We start from the raw sequence: 24,348 nt of genomic DNA on the forward strand, positions 1-24,348 counted from the left end.
GGCCCAGGTTTGGTCTTAGTCATATACAAGGCGGCCAGTCCAAGGGACCCTGGTGCTACTTCCCACCACCCCTGGGACCTCGTCCTCAGACGTGGAGTTTAACATTCCACCCCCATCATCAACCACACAACAATAACGATGACAGGGAGATGAGAACTAATTGTAACGCCCCCCTCAAAAAAAAATCCAGTCACTAATGCTGGCGTTGATAAGGCGGCTTCTTGTTGGTCCGGATTATTGCCTCATTCTGCGGTCTGGTGCTGGGTGGGGGAAAACATGGGCGATGGGGAAGGGTGAAATTGGGAGGAGAAAGAAGAAAAGGGAGGAGCTGTTTTCCCCATCAACTGTTCCAGGGGTGGAACTCCACCTCGGACCCCAGGAGCCGAAGTATCTCGGGCTCATACCGCACCAGCTCCACAGTCTCAGAGGAGCCCGGGGGGCACTCGTCCATGGCTCCGGGCCTCTCGGCAGGGGTCAGCAGCTGACTGGAGGCCACCTGCCTGTAGAACTCAGCCTTGGGCAAGGTGATAATTTCAAAGTGCGGGAACCGGGCCTGGAAGATCCTGGAGGAAAGCTTCAGCCTCTTCAGGACGTCAGTAAAGAGAAACCAGTTGCAGGGCCTGCAAAAGGCAAGGATGGGAGTTAGGAAAGGGGGTGGAGGGGAAGCGGTGGGCGTGCAGGGAACACTCTAGAAGGCTCAGGAAGGCTGCCCATCTGGCAACCCCCCCACGCCCCACTAAACCAGAGGCTCCTTGGGTGTAGCTGAGGCAAACATTTGCTCCTGTCCGCTCCACTGGCTGGCCCAGCTTTTCAGCTAAATGGCGAGCACTCCACCCATGACTGACCTCTTCCAAAAAGTGGGAGCAGGGGGGAAAGGGCCTTCCAGAACCTAAAACTCTTAGCAGGCTCCCCTAGGCCTTCACCGGCACCATGCCCCAGAACTGACCATCTGCGGGGTCCAGTTCTCCTCGCCACTGACCCTTGCAGCCCCACTGGTTTCTCTTCCCTGTTCGCACTCTGGCTTCCCCTGCCTCCTTTTTCTCCAAGATCTTCCCCAGCAGAGGGGGGCCATGGAGAAATGCCGAAACTGCGGGTAATCCAAAAGGCATTTCTCTTTGGCTCTGGAATGCATTAGACAAGTTTTTTCTCCAGCGGCAGCACCATCGTTTCTGCAGGGCCGGAGCTCACATTACAGCCGGTCTGCCTTTGCTGAGCACACCCGACTGGGTGGCAGCCTGGGGACAGCTGAGAGGGGTGCTGGCGAGGCCAGTCATAGGCCAGCCGCTTGCGTGGACTAAACCAAGAAGCGATGCTGCATCCCCATGTCAGTGGTCCCTGCGTCCAGGGCTTTCCCTTCTTGCCATTCAACTGTCCCACGTCCAGCCTTCGCCACTTTTGGCCTGGACTATATTACATATTACATCAGCCTCCTAGCTGGTTTCCTTGCTGCCAAGAGTCACTTTTCTGTTCCCCAACCCTCACTGGACCCTCTGTTACTATTAGTTTTCTAAAAAGAAATCTGACCTGTTCACTCATTCCCTAAACAGTTTTCAATGGACCTCCAGTACCTTCAGCAAAAAACAAAACAAAACACCAAACTTCAAATTCTTTGGTGTGACATTATGCAAGACCTTCCAAGCATCATGACCCCATTCAACCTTTTCAGGCCAATCGTCACCCAACACACACACACACACACACACACACACACACACAGTATCTTCCACCCAAGTGCCAGCCATTTGGGGAAGGACTAGCCCTGTTTTCTAAACTTTTGGAACCTGGGTGTCTCAGTGCCTTTGCTCATGCCACACCCTCACTCCTCCTCTCCTCTCTGGCCTAGCTCAGATGCCATATTACCTGTTAAGCCTTCTGCCAACGTAGCTGCTTGCTCGTCCCACCCTCCACAGTCTCTGGCACTTGGTTCACACCCCTATTATACTATTTATAATGGAGCCCATTTCGGAAAGGTGCAACTGCTTAAGACATGTTTATGGAATTGAAGGTTCTACACAGCACCTAAAACTTCTACCAAGACCCACAAGTCTTATCCCTAAAATGCAACATTTCTTCCAAATGAGTGAAAACTGTCATCTTACACAATCAGGGAATGGAGCGCTCTGAGTTAAGAGAAAAGGACTATAAATACCATACACTTGGATCATCAAAGAATGGCAAACCCTGCCCAGCTGGTGTGGCTCCGTGGTTGAGCATCTACCTATGAACCAGGAGGTCACGGTTTGATTCCCAGTTAGGGCACATGCCTGGGTTGCGGACACGCAGGAGGCAGCTGCTCAATGATTATCTCTCACCATTGATGTTTCTCTCTCTCTCTCCTTCTCCCTTCCTCTCTGGAATCAATAAAAATATATTTAAGAAAAGAAGAATGGCAAACCTCCTAGAACACTGACACTAGTGATCAGAATTCAGGTTTGTTTTGATGATGCAGAAGGCACTCTGAACCCCACAAGGCCTCAGCGAGTCACTGTTCCACACCCCCCCTACTTCTTGAAAAACAAAATTTTCACATCGTGCTGCAGCTGTGGGGAAGGGCAGATTCAGAAGAGGCGCTAGAAGATGGAACATCAGGAAAACCAGCGTTACCCACACCCAGCTCTTGACCAAAAAACCTCCCTGCCACCCTGCTTGCCGAGTGGCGTGCCGCCCAGGTTGCTTGTGTTCTGTCCACACCTAGAGCACACAGCCCTGGTCCTTTTACTGCCTGGGCCCAAGATCCTGTTTCAAAGAAGGAGGTGCTGAATACTTTGGAGGAATTAATTAACTGTGCAATACTATATCCCAGAGGCCCAGCCCCGCCCTCAGGGATCAGCTTATGCCCAGAAGAATAAGGACCAAAAGCCCCTGAAACTTGATCCCTACAGTGTCATCATATAGGCTATTTTTATTCTTATCTGGCCATGGGGGAAGGGATGCAAAGAAACTGTGGTGGAATGGTTGGAGTCCTCAACGGAGGAGCTCACTTGAAGGATTCCTAAGCCACTGTCCACTCCTCCCTCTATTGTGGGTTTTCACTTAAAAAAAAGATCTGATATTTTAACAATAGATATCAAAGGAAAAGTACCCTTGAAAGTGTTTGCAAAGCTGTTTGAAATATGTGAAGAAGAGACCAGAGAGAAAATACTTGGTGAAGGCTAAGAAAAAAAGGACAATTCTTCCTTCATCATCCTAACTAGCACTGCCACACGCTGCCATACGGTGAACCTGACAAGAACCGTGGCCCTGCAGGCTGCCCAACAGCCTTCCGAATCATCAAATAGAGACTAAATTGGGTTCAGTCTAATGTTAAGTGTCAGGTAAATTCTAGTCTCCGACAATGGCTGATCCCCGATATAAAATACATGTTAATCTGAGATGACAGCACTGATGGCCATCCTCTCCCCAGCATTAAGTCTGTGAGAAAGCAGCCTGGGGATTACTTAAGGACCCCAGTGGCCCCATACCGATGGCAACCATATGTCCTGACCTTTCCTAGACTCTCGATTTCAAATATTCTGTCTGTCCCCAGAAACCACAAAAATGTTCCAGAGATTCTAATAGTTCAGCAGTCCAAATATCTCCCAGATCATCTCTTTCACCCAGGAACAGCACAAAACTCCTCCAGAGAGTGAACCTAGATTTGGGGTTTGGGAAATAAATACACTCAGCGTATGTAGAGCTTACAGCCCAGCCTCTGTTGTGAACATAACCAATCTGGGCTGGAAACTGAGGATGGTCTTAGTCATATATTATCTTTCTCATGTTGCAGCATTTGTCTCCAGGTCTCGGCTTCCTTCTGGAGAATTCCACCCTCTAAGGAAGGCAGACCAGGGGTTGCCAGGATCCTGGCACTCAGTTCCCATAGGTCTCTCAGACACTTACTTACCCGTGGGACACTGACACTTGGAGGTTGTAGCAAGGGAGAAGAGGCTTGTCTGAGAGCTCAAACATAAAATCATCCTTTTCGCCATCATCTCCTTCCTGATCAGAACTCCCAGGGGGGTTATGTAGGAGGTCACAGGCAAACCCTTCTTTTTCATCTGTAAGGAGAGCACACAGGGAATTAGGACTTAGCTAGATGCACAAAACCGAAGAACAGAAATGCTCCAACAACACAAAGGGGTATGGCCCTGGTTGGTGTGGCTGGGTTGGTTGGTGCTTCATCCCATGCACAGAACGGTCTCGGGTTCAATTCCTAGTCAGGGCAGGTGCCCGGATTACAACGGGTTTGATCCTCAGCCGGGGCACAAACAGGAAGCAACCAATCAATGTTTCTCTCTCACATCAGTGTTTTTCTCTCTCTCCCCCTCTCCCTTCCTCTCTCTCTAAAAATCAATGGAAACATATCCTCGGGTGAGGATTAAAACCCCCCCAAAGACAGCCCAAGCCAGTTTGGCTCAGTGGTTGGAGCATCGGCCTGAGGACTGAAGGTTCTCAGGTTGATTCCGGTCAAGGGCACATATCTTGGTTGCAGGCTCTATCCCCAGCCTAGTCCCGCTCACAGTGTGTACGGAAGGCATTCAGTCAATGTTTCTCACATCAGTGTTTCTGTCTCTCCCCCACCCTTCTAGTCTCTCTAAAAAATCAATTGAAAAATATCCTCCTCGGGTGAGCATTAACAACAACAACAAAAAGACAAAGGGGTATGAAGGTGGGTGATTAGAAGAAAAACAGCAAGCCTACAGAACCCTGGCCAGGGCCAAGGTTCGATAATCCCATGGCACATGAAAGTTCGAGCCCTGGAAGATAGTAATCTTTTGAGGCCAGAGATTCATTATACTACTCCACCTTTCAGTTGGAAAAAAGCAAGGTGATGTGAAGGATGAGCTGCTCCACTGCTGGAGATGAAAGCTTGAAGATACCATCATGGTCAAAGGCAAGGTTAAAAACACCTGTTCTCCACCCCCACCCCCCCATTTTCCAAAACCACCCCAACTGCCTGCTGGAATCTCCAAAAGCCCAGAGGGGGCTTGGCCAGCTCCCTTGCCCAGATGAGTGTGGGTACGGTATATTTCACTCTGTCCCCACCTGCTCCTGCTCCAGCTCCCCTGAAGCTTAGAGGTTGGTGCTTCCCTCAGTCTGCAGCCCCTGGCCTGACGGTGAATGATAGACGACTGACACGGATAAAGACTGGCTGCTCTTCTCAGAGAGGAAAACTTGGGCCAGAAGGCTAAGGGCTGGGGAGATGGTAGCTATCTCGGAAACTGTACACCAGTGATGGCGAACCTATGACATGCGTGTCAGAGGTGACACGCGAACTCATTTTTTTGGTTGATTTTTCTTTGTTAAATGGCATTTAAATAGATAAAATAAATATCAAAAATATAAGTCTTTGTTTTACTATGGTTGCAAAGATAAAAAAAAATTCTATATGTGACATGGCACCAGAGTTAAGTTAGGGTTTTTCAAAATGCTGACACGCCGAGCTCAAAAGGTTCGCCATCACTGCTGTACACATTGTGGGGCAGGGGAGGGAGGGAGTGGCAGCTGCCAGATGAGGGGCTGGGTCTCTTGAGTGTGAGCAATACCACAAAAGGTGACAATGTGCATAGGGGTGGTGCTTCTGGCTGGGTTAGGACAAAACAAGGGAAGAGAAAGGGACCTTGGAAGAGAGCAAATTAAAAATAAATACCAGGGTGGGGTTGGTAGAGGGCTAATGATAGCTTTTTCCAAATAAGCAGCATCTCCTAGTTTAGGCCAATGAGTTCTGAGTCTGGGGGAGGCAAGCACTAGAGTTTGGGCTGAAAAGCTCTATAAGCTACTAACAGTAACAGGGGAAGAAGGGCAATTTTCACAGGGTCACTCCGGCCTTTAAGAAGAATTAGTGAAATACAAAGCAAATCCCACATCTCTGAGCCATAGAGAGGGGTGGGGGTGGGGGAAGAATCCCACTGCAAGCTTACCCAATACGGAACTGCTGTAAAAGTCCCAGGATACACCAGGATCACCCTCTGCACGGCCCTGAAGATCCGAAAGGTGATCTGATAAAAGAAGAGAAGGCAGTGAGACAAGGAGGGTAGGCTGGATAAAGAATCTGAAGCAAAGTACATACACATGGGCTTAGGAACATGGGAGAAGGGGAGGACCACAAGAGGGGCTGGGAGTGATGAGAGAGTGATCTGCTTCTGGCTGTCAATCACAGGTTGCAAGCCAGCAGCCAGGAGCCAAATCTAGCCCACTGACCACCTGGGGGTTGGCCCAGTGTTTTAAACAAACAAAAATTAATAATAATAATTAACATCCATCATTTTAAAACTGAGAGCTTTCACTTAAAAAAAAATCCAGATTTCCAACTTCTCTTGAAAAAAATATTAGAAGATCTGGCAACACTGAATCCACATTCCTGCATGTCAACAGTTGGCTGGAGGAAGAGGCGACATGTGCTATTGTCCAATTCAACAGTCCCCACCCAGCCTGCTCTGTTCTCTTACAGGATCAGCCTGAAGGCATTTAGGTCTGGGATCCCTGCTTTAAATGGTGCAGGGCAATTACTCTGCAAGCAGAATCCTAGACCCATCCCAGGACTTTTAATTCCCTGCTGGTTACAATGTTTATTTATCCAAATCATTTTTTTAATGTATTTTATTGATTTTTTACAGAGAGGAAGGGAGAGGGATAGAGAGTTAGAAACATCAATGAGAGAGAAACATCGCCAAATCATGATCTCCCCAATTCAAAGTAAGATAAGGAAGCACAATTCCTGTTTCATCTTTGAAAACCATCTAGGAGCCCTAGCCAGTTTGTCGGCCTGTGGACTGAAGGGTCCTGGGTTCCATTCTGGTCAAGGGGTGAAGGGCACGTACCTCGGTTGCAGGCTGGATCCCCAGCCCTGGTCAGGGACCCGTGTGGGAGGCAACCAATTGATGTGTCTCTCTGACATCGATGTTTCTCTCTCTGTGTCTCTTTTCCTCCCTTCCACTCTCTAAAAATAAATGGAAAAATATCCTCAGGTGAGGATTAACAACAACAAAAAACATCTAGGAGATGGCCAAGTTTATCCTCACAAAAACCTTTCACATGGGTGTTCAAGCAAAAACTAACACCCAAATGCTCACAGCAGCTCTGTTCACAATAGCTCCAAAGTGGAAACAACCCAAATGTTATTCAGCTGATAAAGGGCTAAGCAAATGTGGTATATCCATACAATGGAATATTATTCAGCCACAGGGAGGAATGAAGTGCTAATACATGCTCCAATTTAGATGAAATTTGAAAACACCATATTAAGTGAAATAAGCCAGGCATAAAAGGCCATATATTATATGGGTCCATATATATGAAATATCCAGAACAGGCACATTTAGAGAGACAGAAGCAGATTGGTGATTGGGAGGGAACAGGAAGTGACTGCCTAATGGGTACAGGGTTTCCTTTGGGGGTGATGAGAAAGTTCTGACACTCAATAGTGGTGATGTTTGTACAACGTTGTGACTATACTTAATACCACTCAATTGTACACTTTAAAATTATTAGAATAATAAATTGTGTTATAAGTACTTTACCACAAAAAAATTGTAACCACCTTTTGCTTGCTTGATCTGAGAACAGACATCAGGTCACCACTTAGCCTCCTTGTTTCCTAGCTACGCTTCATCTAGTGGAACTGTTTCAATTTTCAGTCCCACGTGGACAAAAAGCAGGTCTTTAACAACAAATTCAATTGTGTCATCTGTGGGCACATGGACCTGCGGTTACCAATATGCCACCTCGTGGCAATTGGCAAGCTGACTTAGCTGTGTATGGTTGCCACCAGCCCTTAAGGGACACATGGGCAACCGGACGGGAGAGTCCACAGGGCACAGATGAGGTGAGAGTGCCCCCTGAAAATGAAATCCCAGGAGGAAGTGAGCAGGCAGCCACTCTTAAAGGAGCAGAGCTATTTTCCCCTGATGGAAGGTCCTATCCACTCCAACATACCTTTATCTTCACACATCCTATCAGCAAAAATACCTCTTAGCTGTTGTGACCTGGTGAAAGGAGTCTGTTTTTAGCAGCGTTCTAGGAGATGAAGGGTTTCTTCCAGTAGGAAAAGGCAGCCAGAGAGAAGCTTTCAAAGTAATGGCTGAGCAGCCAAAATGGAAAACCTTTAGTCAAGTATATTAGATCTTTTGTTCATTCTATGAAAAAACTCTGAGGTCACGGCTGCCAGTTTATGTGCTCTTCTGTACCCTGTCACTTTAGAGTTGACAGTGGTTTCTTCCTAAAGCATTGGTCAGTTAGGCAGGTGTCTATTCTGTGCCTAGCTCTGTGCTAGGTGTGCTAGGAGATCCAGGGATGAGATCATAAAGATAGGGACCACATCTGTCTTGTTCATCATTGTCTCCTTAGTACCTAAGCCTAGGTGCCTACATATAGTAAGAACATAATATATGGGAAAGAAAGGAAGGGAGCCCTAGCCAGTTTGGCTCAGTGGATAGAGCATCGACCTGTGGACTGAATGATCCCAGGTTCAATTCCAGTCAAGGGCATGTACCTCAGTTGCAGGCTCAATCCCCAACCCTGGCCAAGGTGTGTGCAGGAGGAAACCAATCCATGTGTCTCTCTCACATTGATATTTCTCTCTCTCTCTGTCTCTCCCCCTCCCTTTCACTCTCTCTAAAAAATCAATAGAAAAATATCCTCGGGTGAGGATTAACCAAAATAACAAAATAAGGGAGGGAGAAATTACAAGGCAAGACTACAGACTATAAAGTAATGTGCTTGCTTCACCAGCATGCCGAAACCTATGCGTTCAAATGACTGCAGTCCCCACCAAGAGGTCACACGAGGACTCCATCAGAGCAGCCCTAGGTCACTACATTCCTAGGACGCCTCTCTGGAAACTGCCTTCAGAGCCCCCGGCACATTCCTCTAATTCTCCTAACAGCAAATCTTTGTCATTTGCAGGTGAATTTCCCTTTTTGAGATGGCCAAAGTTAACTGGCATGAGCAAAGATGCAAAAGTCCGAACAGGCCCATGAGTGGAACACAGGAAGAAATTACAAGGCTTGCTCGATGGTGCAGCTTCAAGTCACATTTCCTCACAGGTCTTCACATACAATCAGGATGGAGACTGACTTTCCTTTTCCTTGCCCCCTCCCATAACTTTCAGTCCTTTACTCTTATTCTTTCCTGAAAAATAACCCTCAGTCCAGCCCGGCTGACATGGCTCAGTGGTTGAGTGTCGACCTATGAACCAGAAGGTCACGGTTTGATTCCTGGTCAGGGCACATGCCAGCATTGCGGGCTCCATCCCCAGTGTGGGGCAAGCAGGAGGCAGCTGATTGATGTTGATATTTCTATATTTCTCTCCTTCTCCCTTCCTAAAAAAATGAGGATTAACCAAAATAATCCTCTCTCTCTAAAAAATAAATAAAAACATAGTTTTTAAAAAAATACCCTCAGTCCATCAACCCTGCTCCTAGGTATATAACAAAAAAGCTGAAAACTGGTACCCAAACAAATGCTTGTACCATGCACATTTACAGCAGCTCTAGTCACAATGGCCAAAAGGTGGACACAACCCAAATGTGAGTCAACTGATGCATGGGTAAAGAAAATGTGGTATGTCCATACAATGGGATATTATTCAACCTTAAAAGAAATGAGGTACCGAAACATGCTACCACATAGATGGGCCTTCAAAACATGCTATTCCATGAAAGATGTCAGACACAAAAGGCCCCATAAAAGGAGTTCTGTTTATATGAAATGTCCAGAATGAGCAAATCCATAGAGACAGAAAGTAGATGAGTGGTTGCCAGGGGCTGGGGAGAGAGGGAAATGAAAGCAACTGGTTAATGGGGCACGGGGTTTCATTTTGGGGGTGATGAAAATGTCTTGGAACGAAATAGAGGTAGTGGCTGTACAACATTGTGAATGCACTACATGTCACTGAATTGTTTACTTTTGAAGGTTAATTTTATGTGAATTTTGCCTCGATTAAAAAAAAATGTTTTAAGTACTCAGTGTGAGTGGTCACCATGGCAATCAGAGATTCTCTATTTCCCAGGGTCCCAACAGACCACTCCCCATCTCCTCCAACCAAGTTGCCAGCTGAGGGACATGAAAGGGGAGAAAAACAAAAAAACAAGCGGTCTTCAACATGGGGTCATACAGCAGAGGTCTTCGGCAGGAAAAACAAAAACCTGTGATTCAGTGACCTCAAGTGGTAAATTGCTAACCCTTTCATCAGTGGAAGGAAAAGCAGTCCCGATACTTCCTCCAATGCCCCAAACCAAACGGCAACAACGCCCCCAGCTCCCACATTCTTTCCAACAAAGGAGGAAAAATGAACCTGTTTTCCCTTGGCTAGCTTGGATATTATTCTTCTCTTCAAAGGGTCAAAGGCAAATCAGTCACATGCCTGCCTGTCATTTGACCCGAGGAGGAGGTCTTCCAAAGGCCTTTGGAGGGAGGTTGGATGGCTTGGTGCTCCAAGCCCCAGGATGTAAGAGAAAGGGCTCACTATCTGACCTCTAGTACCCAGCACTGTACCTGAAAACTAACAGGTGAACACTAAATGCGTGGATGAATAAACGCATGAAGGAGTGCCACTACATCCTTCATGAGCTCGAGAGAAATGGGCCTCATTTTAAGCCAACCCAATACAGGAAATCCACATTTCTAACCCAGATGAATACCAACCTGCTTTACAAAAGGATTCACTACAGATACCCGTAAATAGTAATATTCCTTTGCGTATTTAAAAGAGGATCTGATTCCCAGACTCCTCCTGAACAAGGGCCTTGCACAAAGTGAGGGAAGCTCTACATAAGGCGCAACCCTGATGCTCTCGCTCACCTTTCCGGCTGCGAGCCCTTTGCACCCTATTGGGATTCTCCTTCATTTTCTGCCCAGTGGGATCCCCACTAGGGAGGAAGAAGACAACCTATGGAGAGTCTGATCAGGCAAATGCTTAGAGATGAAAAGCAAAAAGCTTTTAAAATACTTCAGCCAGACAGGAAGGGTAAAAGAAAAATCCAGAAGTCCACCCAAATGCATCCAGGTGTAGGGACAGGGAGGTGGGGGAATGGAGGGAACTGCCTCTCCAACCTCCAGCCTCATGGTGCTTCCTGGAGCCACTGTGCCACTCTACCCAGTGGCTTCTTGAGCTCTGAGAAAGAGGGATATGAGGACACAAAAAGAGAAATACTCACTTTAAGGAACCACAAAAGCACCTGATGATGGTTGCACAACATAGTAAATATACTAAGTGCGAAACAGTTGTTAGGTGAACTGTACCTGGATTTTTTTAAAAAGACCCTGCATATTGCCCTCACATCCCCCCAAACAGCCTTTGGACCCAAGGCCCCGCTCCTGAAAGCCCACTGACTCTCAGTGCCTGCCTTCCTGGGGTGGCGGGCTAAGGTCCTGGCCTCCAGGCTTGTTCACACTTTCTCCAATAGCCAGACAGAGATCTCCCTTTAATGCCACTTTCCCATTTGCATGGAAAAGATGTGGCTCAGTTTTAACATTCCTTTCAGCTCCTGGACCCCATTATGAAGCTACAGCTCCACCCCATAATGTTGAGAAACAATGTCAAGATTTGAATAAAGGTGCTCGGCCTGGACAAGCTAGGAAGTGCAGGAATTAAGAAAAGTCTTCTCTTGCTTCTGCAACAGGGATTGGCACTCGAGTTAGTTTAAAGAGGCATCAAAAGGCTACCTATTTCTCATAGAAATGAGAAGAAGAGAGAGAAATGTATTTATTTCTAATTTCTTAACTACTTAAAATGGTTTCAACATTCAAACTCCATTGGGATTTTGGAGAAGGGGTCAGAGATGTAAAGAGTTCGTCTGCTGCCCTGCTGGTGTGGTTCAGTGGTTGAGCTTTGACCTATGAACCAGGAGGTCACAGTTTGATTCCCGGTCAGGGTACATGCCCAGGTTGCAGGCTCGATCCCCGGTGGGGAGCGTGCAGGAGGCAGATGATCATCATTCTCTCTCATCATTGATGTTTCTCTCTCTCCCTCTCCCTTCCTCTCTGAAAAATAAATAAATTATATATATATATATATATATAAAGAGTTCGTCTGCTAACTCAGGTGGTCAGAGATAGCTTTATGTGGACCCAGAAGGCCCCAAGACCCTCAGGAGCTCAGGAGGACAGTCTCTAGACCACAGAGGCCCTGGATTAGAGCTGTTGATTAGAGACAGAGCTTCATGCAGTGCATTTATCAAGTTGAGATGCTCTGGATCAGGGGTCCTCAAACTTTTTAAACAGGGGACCAGTTCACTGTCCCTCAGACCGTTGGAGGGCCGGACTATAGTTTAAAAAAAACTATGAACAAATTCCTATGCACACTGCACATATCTTATTTTGAAGTAAAAAAAACAAAACGGGAACAAATACAATATTTGTATTCGCATGTGGCCCGCGGGCCGTAGCTTGAGGACCCCTGCTCTGGATGGTCACCTGTGCCAGCTTTTCCTGGGAATCGAGTGGTGTGCAGACACCTCCACATGTGTGCATATAAGAGAGTACATGTATGGTATGTGGGAGGAGGCCACAGAGTGCTTGCCTCAAGCCCTGCACTCTGGGAATGGTTCAGCCAAGGGAATAGGAGTCATCATTGGCCCAGGACAAATGGCTGAATGGGCATCACAAGGTGGCTCTGCCCCTTGATGATAGGGGCCTAGGATGCCAGAGCTGGGGGAAAGGAAAAGACAGTCCTTCCCTGAGCCAGGGAGAGGCTGGGTCCGGCTGTGAGGCCTGAGGCCTGTACTAGGTGATCAGCAACTGCTGGGTTTAGCTGACTTGACTGGGGACAGAATGGAGGCTGCCTGAGCAGAAGCCAAGGCCTCCCTCAGTGGCATTCCCTCATTCCCCTCCAGCTTTTATTAGCATCTAGGTGGCACTTCCCATCTAGGCTTCCTTTCATGAAGATCTTCAGTTCTGGTTCCTCCACCTAGTTAACCTTTGTTCAATAAACAAATGAGCCCCTGGTTGGGAGCCCAGAACTGTTTCTCTGGGGCATGTGTTGTGTGGGGGCAGGGAGAGGTGGGGAGACTAACCAGGGAGTGACCTTGGACAAACCCTTGGTCCTGTGGGCTTCCAATCCCAGAGGGGTTCTACCACAAACATCAACACCTCCGAGGAGGGTGAGTGATACAGCTCCGTCTGTCTGTCACTCAGGCAGTCTGAAGAAGTAACTGCTAGAGGGAGGGCCAAGCTGTGATGTTATTGAGGAGGCAGGGTTTCTTCCTTCAAAGGTCAAGATTCCCACTGAGCATGCCCGAGCTAGACTCCCCTCCTTATCTTCCTCCCGCTGCCCAACTCACTATAGCTATCTAACTGCAGACAAACAGCTGCCATCTGCTCATGAGAAAACGAATGCATGTTGGCTTGTGGCCCTTGCCATAGGCCTGAACACCAGACACTTTTCCACAGGGGTTAGGTGAGGATGAGAAAGGAATTGGGGGGGGGGGGATGCAGAGGGAACAACTCAGTTACCACAGGCAAGGGCTGTGAGAAATAAAGTGCCAGGAGGGGTCCCAAGGGTTCTATTCTGATCACCAACAGGAGAAAATGCAAAACCGGAAAACAAAACACTGTGTCACTTCTTTGCAACTGATATCCCATTCAAAGCAGAGGTCAATACATTTTTCCCCCAATTAAATCTGTTAGTGGGGCTGCTGTCCCATAGGGAGGCCTGCCCTACATGCCTCGCTAGGAAATGGGTCCCCGCAGGCTAGCAGGGTCCTGAAGAGGATGCATTCAATGTGGACACTCACGGCACAAGGACAAGAGGAAGTGGGCCTTTGGGCTTTTTAAAGTATATAGAGATTTCTGAGACGCTTGAAAGAAAGCCTGTGAAAAGGGCTGACGCCTCTCATGGGAGCTGTTTGAGATGGAGGGAGATGAAGACTCTCTCCTCAGGAATTCAGGACTCAGAAGCCAGCCTCAAGGATGCTGGCTTCAAGTCTGGGCTGTGCTTACCGCTGAGAAAGCGCTTCATGGTATCGCTGCTGGCCAGCTTCATGGCTGTCTGCCCCGAGTAGGTGGCCAGTGTGGGGTCGGCCCCATAGGACAGCAAGAGCCAGATGGTCTCCAGGTTGTCGTTGACTACTGCGTCATGAACTGGCCTGTGGAGGTGATACAGGGTGAGGACAATAGGGCCCAAGTGGGAACCTGGGTGTCTAGACCTCAGGCTGCCTTGTCAGGGAGAAGTAAAATGAGATGACCCCGGTACAATGTGGGTAAGACTTAGAGGAGAGGAACCGTCTCTGGCCTGCACCCCCCACTACATCTCCCCACCTCCTCTCTCCCTGTGCTCTTCTCCTCCCTTCCATTTCTCTCTCTTATGTTCCCCCCACATATTGAGACTGTCTCTATGGCACAACGAGGCTCCATTGGTACTACTGGGGTTGGAGAGAATGGACCCCGACTGAGGATAAACTTAAAGCAGATGCTTGGGGTGATGAACAGAAGGACCCGATGACTTCCCATGAGCAGGGATGAGCAGAACAGCTCCACACGTGGTGGCCAAGCAGAGCCAGAGTCCTTTGACCCAAGTCCCCCCACTTGGTATGTGGCTCATGTTTCAATTTTGCCAGGAAGTAAGCCCTCTGATAGAGCAGAAGAGAATGGGTGCAATTTCTCTAAGACACAGCAGGTGTCTTTTTAAAAAGGGTATAGAGATCAATCAAGAATCAAATCAGGCCCTAACTGATTTAGCTCAGTGGACAGAGTGTCAGCCTGCAGACTAAAGGGTCTCTGGCTCGACTCTGGTCAACAGCATGTACCTGGGTTGTAGGCTCGATCCCTGGCCTTGGTGGGGGTTCATGTGGGAGGCAACCAATCAATGTGTCTCTCTCACATCGATATGTGTGTGCCTCTCTGTGTATCTCCCCCTCCCTTCCACTCTCTCTAAAAATCAATGGAAAAATATTCTCAGGTGAGGATAAATAAATAAATATAAGTGTAGCCATTAAAAAAAATTAAATCTGTATGTTACCCTAGTGCCTGAAGCCTGAGACTCTGCCCGAGACAGGTGCACCACCAGGATGGTTTGCACCTGAGCAGTCTTCCTGGCAAAGATGCATCTGATGGGGTGATCCCTAGACAACCTCAGTCTCCCCCTGGTAAATGTTGTGGACTGGCCAGCTGGGAACACATCCATCCCTGCCCTAATCCGGTCCCCCCTGCAGTCTGCAGATCTCTTCCTAAAACCCCTCCTGACAAGGCCTCTGTGCAACTCGCAGCCTGGCAGCCTGGCATGCTGCAAAGGTCTAGACCGGAGCTGAGCTGGGGGAAGGGTGGGAGTGGCAGGGAGGGGAGGGGGGGAGCGTGCCTGGTGCCATCCTGCGCACTGCAGTTCACATTGGCCCCATGTTCCAGCAGGATGTTCAGAATTTCGGTCCAGCCCCGGGAGCAGGCCTCATGCAGGGCTGTGTAGCCGGCGTTGTCGCGGTGATTCACATCCTCACTGTCTTTCTGGAGGCAGTAGAGAACAACATCCTGTGGGGACAAGGATAGCTCCATGAGCAAAAAGTGGCCTAATTCTTGAAACCACCCCAGTTAGGTTCGAAGCTCTCCAAATGTCTGGGAGAGTCTCAGAGCCTGCCCTTTATTCTGGGGACCAACCGGCGAGTCTCAAAATCTTTTGTCAAGAAAGTTAGCCCTGCCCTAACCAGTTTGGCTCAGTGGATAGAGCATCGGCCTGCGGATGCAAGGATCCCAGGTTCGATTCTGGTCAAGGGCATGTACCTTGGTTGCAGGCACATCCCCAGTAGGAGGTGTGCAGGAGGCAGCTGGTCAATGTTTCTATCTCATTGATGTTTCTAACTCTCTATCCCATCTCCCTTCCTCTCTGTAAAAAGTCAATAAAATATATTTTTTTAAAAAAAGTTAGCCCTGCCCTAGCCAGTTTGGCTTAGTTGATAGAGTGTCAGCCCATGGACTGAAGGGTCCTGGGTTCGATTCTGATCAAGGGCAGGTACCTCTGTTGCAGGCTCGATTCCCAGCCCTGGTCGGGGCATGTGCAGGAGGCAACCAATAGATGTGTCTCTCTCACATTGATGTTTCTCTCTGTCTCTCCCCCTCCCTTCCACTCTCTATAAAAGTCAATAGAAAAATATCCTCAGGTGAGGATTAACAGAAAAAGAAAGAAAAAAAAAACCAACAACAACAAAGTCAGCCCTGAGCGGCCATCACCAGGGCCTCAGCTCTGGACTGTTTCCTCACCAGTGGGGAGGCATTTCTCATGACCAACAACACTCATCTGGGTGTGGGTTGTTGTGGTGAGAGCCTCAGAGAGGCTCACCTACCCACCCAGAGCCCATACCCTCAGGCCTCGACTCCCTGAGCACTGGTTCCCTAGTCTGGTGCTTTGCAAGGGCAATGAGACATGTGGTGACAAGCATAGCCTCTGCTGGTAATTCGAGAACAAGGAAGAAAGAATTGGTTTAAGTACTACCTGGGGGTGCTGGTTTTCATCATTTTAAGTACTATACCTGGATGCTTATCTCAGCCCTCCCCTAATCAAGACTGTTCCTTGCCCTAGTCAGTTTGGCTCAGTGGATAGAGTGTCAGCCCGCAGACTGAAGGGTCCCAGGTTTGATTCCGGTCAAGAGCACACACCTCAGTTGCAGGCTCGATCCCCGGCACCAGTCGGGGGACAACCAACCAATGTGTCTCTCTCACACTGATGTTTTTCTCTCTGTGTCTCCCCCTCCCTTCCACTCTCTCTAAAAATCAATGGGGAAAATATCCTCCAGTAAGGATTAACAACAACAACAAAAAAGACTGTTCTGAGTATAATCCAGTGTGGTCATTTGTCCAGGTAGTAATTATTAGCTTCCCTGGGCTTAAATGACAGGATCAGAAGCAGAACTCCAGGCCCAGAAGCACTTTAACTAGTCTGGGATAAAGCTGGTGAATAAGCTGAGGGGAAGGGAGAGGCAAGCCTTCTTCTGAGGGAAGAGACTACAGCAGCTACCAGGGGCCCATTATCAACCCTCCCAGGCCCTGGTGAAAATGGCCTGCTCAGCCATACTGATTGACAGCTAGCTCACAGGATGGCCGGTAGAGTGAGTGAACAAGTGTGCACATGAGCACGTGTGCCTGCATTGGGAATGCTGCCTCAGGGGTGCTGCCTCCTGCTTTGCCCCAGGGAGCAAGAGGCCCCCGACTCTCCTAACCACTGCAGATGTTCGCCTCTCTCCCGGGCCTCAGACTACCCCTCTCTCCCTCCTGTGACAGGCTGCCCTACCGCTCTGGCCCTGTCCTGGTTAGTTTTCCTGCAGTTTCCTGTTTGCGGTTTGGCCCCAGGTTAAAGAAAATTCATCTTGCGGGCAGGGGTTGCTCATCGTTTTCTCTTTAGATCTCCCTTGGCAGTTCTCCAGGCCCCTACACTAGGTGCTCAAGAAAGATAGTAGCTTGCCAGTGAGACACTGGGAGTGCGATAGCCATTAAATGAGTTGATTACAGCCCAGCCTGTGTAGCTCAGTGACTGAACATCAACCTATGAACCAGGAGGTCATGGTTCGATTCCCAGTCAGGGTTTATGCCTGGGTTGCAGGCTCAGTCCCCAGTAGGGGGCATGCAGGAGGCAGCCAATCAATGATTCTCTCTCATGATTGATCTTTCTATCTTCCTCTCCCTCTCCCTTCCTCTCTGAAATCAATAAAAATATTTTTTATTTTATTTTTAAAAAAATATATTTTATTGATTTTTCCACAGAGAGGAAGGGAGAGGGATAGAGAATTAGAAACATCGATGAGAGAGAAACATCAATCAGCTGCCTCCTACACACCCCCTACTGGGGATGTGCCCATAACCAAGGTACATGTCCTTGACCAGAATCGAACCTGGGACCCTTCAGTCCGCAGGCTGACGCTCTATCCACTGAGCCAAACCAGTCAGGGCGATAAAAAGATATTTTAAAAGAGTTGGTTATAGGCATCAGAAACCTAAAAAAAGGAGGACCTACTCTATGATCACTCCTCTTCCTCTGAGCGCGGGAGCCACTGCACAAGGTAATTCAAGAAAACATAACCCCCTCAAAACCATTTCTGGCCTAGAAATGTATTGCATAATATTGTGTTACCATTTCAATTATGTTCATTCTAAATTGCCATTCAAATAAGCTTGCATTCATAACAAGGAGGCCAGCCAGGTTCAAGCCCCAAACAAAGCCCTGCCCAGGCCACAGAAGAGCCAACGGGAGGGTTTCTCCAGATGCTAGGGCAATTGTGTCCTGCAGCGGATGCTCCCTACCTTATAGCCAAGACGTGCCGCCCGTTGCAGGAGGGTCTCGCCCGCGTTTTTGTTCACAATGAGCCGACGTGCCTCTGGGGGAATCTGCAGGGCTGCTGGGGGCTCTGAGGCCTCCTCTAGGCTGGCACTTCGGCACTTAGAGGGTGTGCACAGTTCCGTGGCTTTCACTGAGGTGGGAGTCTTGGGAGATCGTGTCTTCTGCTGGTTCCAACGTCCTTTGCCCTGGAAAGCAGCGATGTAGTCCTGGGTCAGCACAGGTTCCCATTCACTTCTACCCAGAGAGCAGATGCTAAGGGGGCTCAAATCCTCAACCACACAAACCAAGAAAGGAGGAAGGGATTGGACATCAGATATTGAGGGGACATCTCAGCTTCTCTCAAGCACTCTGCATGCCTTCTGTAACCTGTCCCAATCTCCATTCATAGAGGTTTGTATACATCATCTCTATAAGCCAGCGGTTCTCAACCTGTGGGTCGCGACCCCTTTGGCGGTCGAACGACCCTTTCACAGGGGTCGCCTAAGACCATCCTGCATATCAGATATTTACATTACAATTCATAACAGTAGCAACATTACACTTATGAAGTAGCAACGAAAATAATTTTATGGTTGGGTCACAACATGAGGAACTGTATTTAAAGGGCCAGAAGGTTGAGAACCACTGCTATAAGCAGAAGCAATCTCTGAGAGTAAAGATGAGCAGAGACAACTAACTTTAACTAAAGCCTTTGTGAAAGCCTTCACTCTTGTTGCAAAAACCTTCCCCCACATCTAACCTTCACCAGGCTTTCCCCATCTTTACCATACCTGTCCCCAGGTCACACTCATGCCCACCTGGAGTGGTGGAAGGCCTCAGGCTTGGGATTCAGGCAATTCTGGGTTTGAATTCTGCCTCTGTCATCTACTAGCTGCAAAGCCCCAACTCTCTGACCCCCACTCTCTCCCCTGCAGGGTCTCTGAAATCATGAACAAGAGGCTCCAGAACTATGCACAGGGTGGGTGCTCACAAAACATTACAGTCCTTTCTTCATGAATGACTCCCGTGTCTCCTTTTTCCTCCCATTTGAACCGGAATGTCTAGAGTAAGTTCCCATGCATGTCCCACCATGGTGTATTGCATCCATGGAGACAAGCAACTTGTCTCCTTAGTTCAGGGGTCTTCGTATTGAGAAGAACTGTGCTCCAGGAGTTGCATTCAAGGAACCAGACCCAAGAAGCCTCATCTGAACCTGGACCTCAGTTAGACTATGAGATTCTAAATTTGAAGCTGATGCCATGTTTAGTTGAGACTTTTAGGGTCCTTGGGAAAGGCCCCTGCCAGGTGAGTGTGTCTGGCACGTGGGAGGGACATGAATCATTGGGAGGCAGAGGGCAGACTGTGCCCTCATCAGGCTCCAAGATGGCCCCTGATGATCCCCACTTCCTGATATTCATGCTCTTGCATAGCCTCCTCTCACACTGGATAGGGCTAACCTTATGTAGCTAATAGGAGATTGCTCAGATGATGATATGTGACCTCCAAGGCTTGGTCCTAAAAGACAATGTAGCTTCTCCTTGCTCTCTTTTGGATCACTCGTTCTGGGAGGAAGCCATGGGCAAGTCTGACCTCCCCTGCTAAGTTTTAAGCTCCTTGAAAGGAGGGTTTATACTGTCATCTTCTCTTTTGTTCCTTATAGTGTTTAACTCAGGGCTGGGCACGTAGTTGCAACAAATATTTGTTGACTTGAGCCATCTGCCAAGCCCTGGGCAGCCAGAAAAGTTGCCTAGAAAGACATGAAGCCAGGAAAGGAGGGCCAGGGCATTTGTTTCCTCTGGTAAATCCCAAGACAACATGAGCTGCTATCCATCCTCTTCCCAAAGGGGCAGAGAGATACAATCACTAGCAGGAAGGCACTAGTTCTGAGTGTAGAATGCTGCTCTGCTGCCAGGAGGACAGTGGTGTATAATGGCAGTACTGGAGGATGCTAGGTAAAGGGCCCAGGTTTTTGCTAAGCGAAGATAGGAGCCAAAGGGTAACTCTCCTTCTAGGGGCCAGAGTTGCCAGAGACAAGGAAGGCTGCCTTAGCCGGGGAGGAACAAGAGTAAATGGGAGTCACCTCCCCCTCCCCCTTCCATCCTGGCTCGGATCCCCTGTGAGAAGAAGCCTATGGCCAATGCCCCAGCTTCAGTGTTGCAGGCGTGTCCCCCACCACTCCCTACCTTGTTTCCCATTACAAAGCCCCATGCCATGGGGGCAACTGGAGTAGGTGGTGGTGACTGGGAGAGAAAGAAAGGTGCGAGGGAGAAAGTGAGGCCCTGTGAGGGACAAAACCTCTCTGGGAGGAACATTTCAGTGGACACACCGCCAAGCAGAATAACCAGACAGAAGTATCAGCATGTGCTCCAGGATGCGAGGCAGCTGGTCACCTTTGTGTGGGACAAGGCCATCTCAATGTTGGAAGAGCTGGGAGAAGGGAGGGTGACTCCCACCTTTGCTAAAACTGCTCAGGGTTGCAGTGTTTCCCTCCCTGGCCGTCCCCTCCCCCAGTGACTCCTGGATAGAGGAGCAGCCATCCATTCACAGGGTGGAGGCATATGCAAAGAGCAGGATGGGTGGGGCTAGGGGTGGGGCTCCAGTAGGCAGCCTGGCCTGCCTCAAGAACCAATTGTCACTTAGGACCCCAAAGTAACCTTGCACAAGTCCCTTAACTTCCAAGAGCCTCAGTTTCCTAATTATAAAGAAGACAGCAGCGCCTACCTCCAAGAGTCGCTGTGAGAATAGAGAGCCATTGTGTGAATGGAGCATTCAGCACAGACCTGACTTTCCTGCCCTTCCCCCCAGAACCCCCACCCCTCAGCCCTCTGGAGGTTGCAGGGAATGGTCATTGCTCCCTTGCTACTCTGTACCTCTGACCCCTCATTGTTTTTGTTTTGTTTTTGTTAATCCTCACCCAAGGATATTTTTCCATTCGTTTTTAAAGAGAGTAGAAGGGATGGGGAGAGACAGGTAGAAACATCGATGTGAGAGAGACATGTTCAACTCAGCTAAGTGCCCTTGACCTGAATCGAGCCTGGGACCCTTCAGTCCGCAGATTAACACTCTACCCACTGAGCCAAACCAGCTAAGGCTGTCCCCTCATTCTTGCCTAGGCTAAAGCTCAAGAATGTACACCAACTCAGAAAGCACTTTAGGATGATGAAAGCCTTTAACAGACATACTTCCTCCTTTGTTCCCCTAAACACCCTTGTGAGATGGGAGGAGTATCATCTCTTCTTTTTAAATATATTTTTATTGATTTCAGAGAGGAAGGGAGAGGGAGAGAGAGAAACATCAATGATGAGAGAGAATCATTGATCGGCTGCCTCCTGCACAGCCGATGGAGCCTGCAACCTGGGCATGTGCCCTTGACCGGAATCAAACTCAGGACTCTTCAGTCCGCAGGCCAATGCTCTATCCACTGAGCCAAACTGGCTAGGGCTCATCTCTATTTTTAAAGATAATAAATTACGTTTGAGTACCTCATCTGAGCTGGAACCAGATTCCAGAATGGGGAAGAAGGGGGGGGGGGCAAACGAGCACCTAGTCTCCCACCTTTTGCCAGTGCCCCGCAGGGATCCCTGCTTGGGAGCTGGAAAGAGCAAGAAGAAGCACAACCACCATAAAAAGCCCAATATGAGCATATTTTTGTTGTTGGCAATGATGAACACATATTATGAGTACACATTTGAACCCAAACTTTCACTTCTCTCAAATGTATAGCTCACCCATGATGAGAACTGTGATTTTTTCAAATTGTATAATGTGGAACCTAACACCCATGTCGTTAACATCAGACCCAAAAGAGATGTCAATTTTAAACAGGGTTTCTAGAATGTTTGCCTGGCTACTGAATGGTGAGTGCCCACTTACCTGTTCCTTTTCGACTGGATAGTGAGTGTGGGGATGGGTGGCTATAAAGGGACCCAAGTGGAATTCCTTAGGCCCCACCCTTCAGCAACCTTTGTCTAGACATTAACTACCTTGCTCCCGCTTGCTACCTTGATTAACTCAGAAATCTCCCTGATTGATTTCCCAGTGAGTTAAGCGCAGACAAAAGCTTCCTGATTGGATGTTAACAAGCTATTCAGGCTGCCATATTCTTTAACTCTTCCTTAACTCAAAAGCGATCCAAGGCTTGTGGAGGAAAAGCCATCATGAGCCAAACCCTATACTTTGCAAATGCTTACAGTCAGCTCTAACTTCAAATCCTCCCCTGAACGCTTCTAGAACTAGTTTAAAATACTTTAATAAATATGGGTTAATGTGATCCTCCCATTCACTCATTCACTCACTCACTGTCTCACTCAGAGAACTGTTGACAGAGGAGCCTCTGGAAAGCCTGCAACCCTAGCCCACTCCCCTCTCCCACAACTCCCAGTAGCTAGCAACACACCTTTGCCTCTTCTGAGACGTTCACCATATGCTTGGTCTTGCACTTTCGTTTTCCTGATGGCTTTTCTGAATTTTCAAGGCAGGTTGGCTCCTCCAGGTTATTTGGGAGAAAACCATTTGGTGAATCCGAGATCCCTTGGGCTTTGTTGGGCAAGAGAAGGTTCCTGTTCCTGAGGTGGTGCTCCGAACTTTGGGACGAAGTCTTCTGCTTACGGGCCTTTAAATCTGAAGGCACCAAAGGGGAAAGAAGGAATGTCAGGGAAATAGAACACAGAAAAATCAAGCCTTCCTCCAACATGAATCAGAGGAATTTGGAGATTAGAATCTCAGTACAAACGTGTAATTATCTACCTGTATTGGTGCTGACAATTCCAAGAACTACTTCTCAAATGGACACTCTATTTCAGTGTCAGTCCTCCTCTATAAGCAGGTGACAACTCCCAGCCCTGCCAGGAGGGGGAGACTCATCTGTCTGTCCCCAAAATGAGGGTCATTTTTAAAAGATTTCCCCAAAGCCCAAAGCAAATCAGAACTTCCTTTTCAGCTTTCTCCCTATCCCCTTTGCCTCTTTCTCCATTCCAATGGGAAAACAAATTTAGAAGCTCTGCTGAAGTGAAGTATGAAGCATACTAGAGTGGGGAGTAAATGGTGGGAGACTTCCTTCATAGCCTCAACTCTACCCACCTGATTGCCCTGTTGGTCACTCTCTGAGGACAGAAAGATCAAAGCCACAGAAACTCCCTAAAACCAGAAAGTGCCATTGGGACTCAACCGGTGGACAATCACAGAAATCTGCTGCCCCCTGAGGTGGAAATCAAGTTACTGGAACAGACTGGGTAACATCTCTAATTCTACCCACAGCTCACTGAACAAAGCACTTCCTAATTTCTTACAACTGGTTCCAACTCCAGAGCAGGGATCCCTGATTGGCATTGGGAACCCCATTACCAAGAGTCTCATCACCCAGGTCAGTCCTAAACCTCACATGTAGAAGGGATAGACGGGGTTTTCCCTTATCTCTTAGCTATTATTAGTGTTACATGGCTTGGCCACGCCACTAGCTGTGTGACTGGCTGGAGACAAGTCATAACCTCCCCAAACCTCATTTCTATGCATGTAAAATGAGGAGAATATAATCCACATCATAGGACTAACATAAGAATTAAATGAGGTAACAAATGCAAAACCCCTTTATAAAGTATTAGAAAGAGTAAGGCATCATTATCATATTATTTAAGTGTAAGCTTTTTACATAGGGCCATGCCCATGTGTTCTTTATCTCCCCCATAAGCCTGACCACCATGCCTACCTAGTACATGGCATAAGATCAGTATGTCTGTCAAATGTATAGCTGCAGCCTTGGTTTCTCCAATTTGTAAAATGAGGGGTTGCCAAGATCCAAGAATTCTCAACTCGCCTCCCTCAACCTGGCCACGTGCTCTCACATGTGGCATCACCAAGGGCAGACCAGATGTGGGAGCCATCATTACAGTATGAGGAATTGACTGTAGGTTATGCAAAGCTTTTAGAAGGCCAGAAGTCACACTACCACTTTCTCCTAACTATTCCCAACCCACTAGTGCAGTGGTTCTCGACCTTCTGGCCCTTTAAATACAGTTCCTCATGTTGTGACCCAACCATAAAATTATTTTCGTTGCTACTTCATAACTGTAATGTTGCTACTGTTATGAATCGTAATGTAAATATCTGATATGCAGGATGGTCTTGGGCGACCCCTG

At 48.1% G+C, this 24,348-nt stretch overlaps 1 protein-coding gene across 7 annotated transcripts in view; it reads right to left on the reverse strand.

Moving 5' to 3' along the window:
• Positions 1-200: 200 nt before the first annotated feature.
• Positions 201-24,348, reverse strand: part of BCORL1 (BCL6 corepressor like 1) — a 64,669-nt gene continuing 40,521 nt past the window's right edge. For all 7 annotated transcript variants that reach the window (XM_006082117.3, XM_023758053.1, XM_006082116.3 and 4 more), the window contains 7 exons: positions 22,611-22,834; positions 18,199-18,420; positions 15,272-15,438; positions 13,918-14,063; positions 5,901-5,978; positions 3,884-4,037; positions 201-620 (listed from right to left, as the gene is read on the reverse strand). In XM_006082117.3, the coding sequence (XP_006082179.1) occupies positions 341-620; positions 3,884-4,037; positions 5,901-5,978; positions 13,918-14,063; positions 15,272-15,438; positions 18,199-18,420; positions 22,611-22,834 (1,271 nt within the window). In that variant the 3' untranslated portion in view covers positions 201-340. The remainder of the gene's footprint in view (positions 621-3,883; positions 4,038-5,900; positions 5,979-13,917; positions 14,064-15,271; positions 15,439-18,198; positions 18,421-22,610; positions 22,835-24,348) is intronic.

This window comes from Myotis lucifugus, unplaced genomic scaffold, assembly GCF_000147115.1.
Source record: "Myotis lucifugus unplaced genomic scaffold, Myoluc2.0 scaffold_2, whole genome shotgun sequence".
Taxonomy (NCBI): Eukaryota; Metazoa; Chordata; class Mammalia; order Chiroptera; family Vespertilionidae; genus Myotis; species Myotis lucifugus.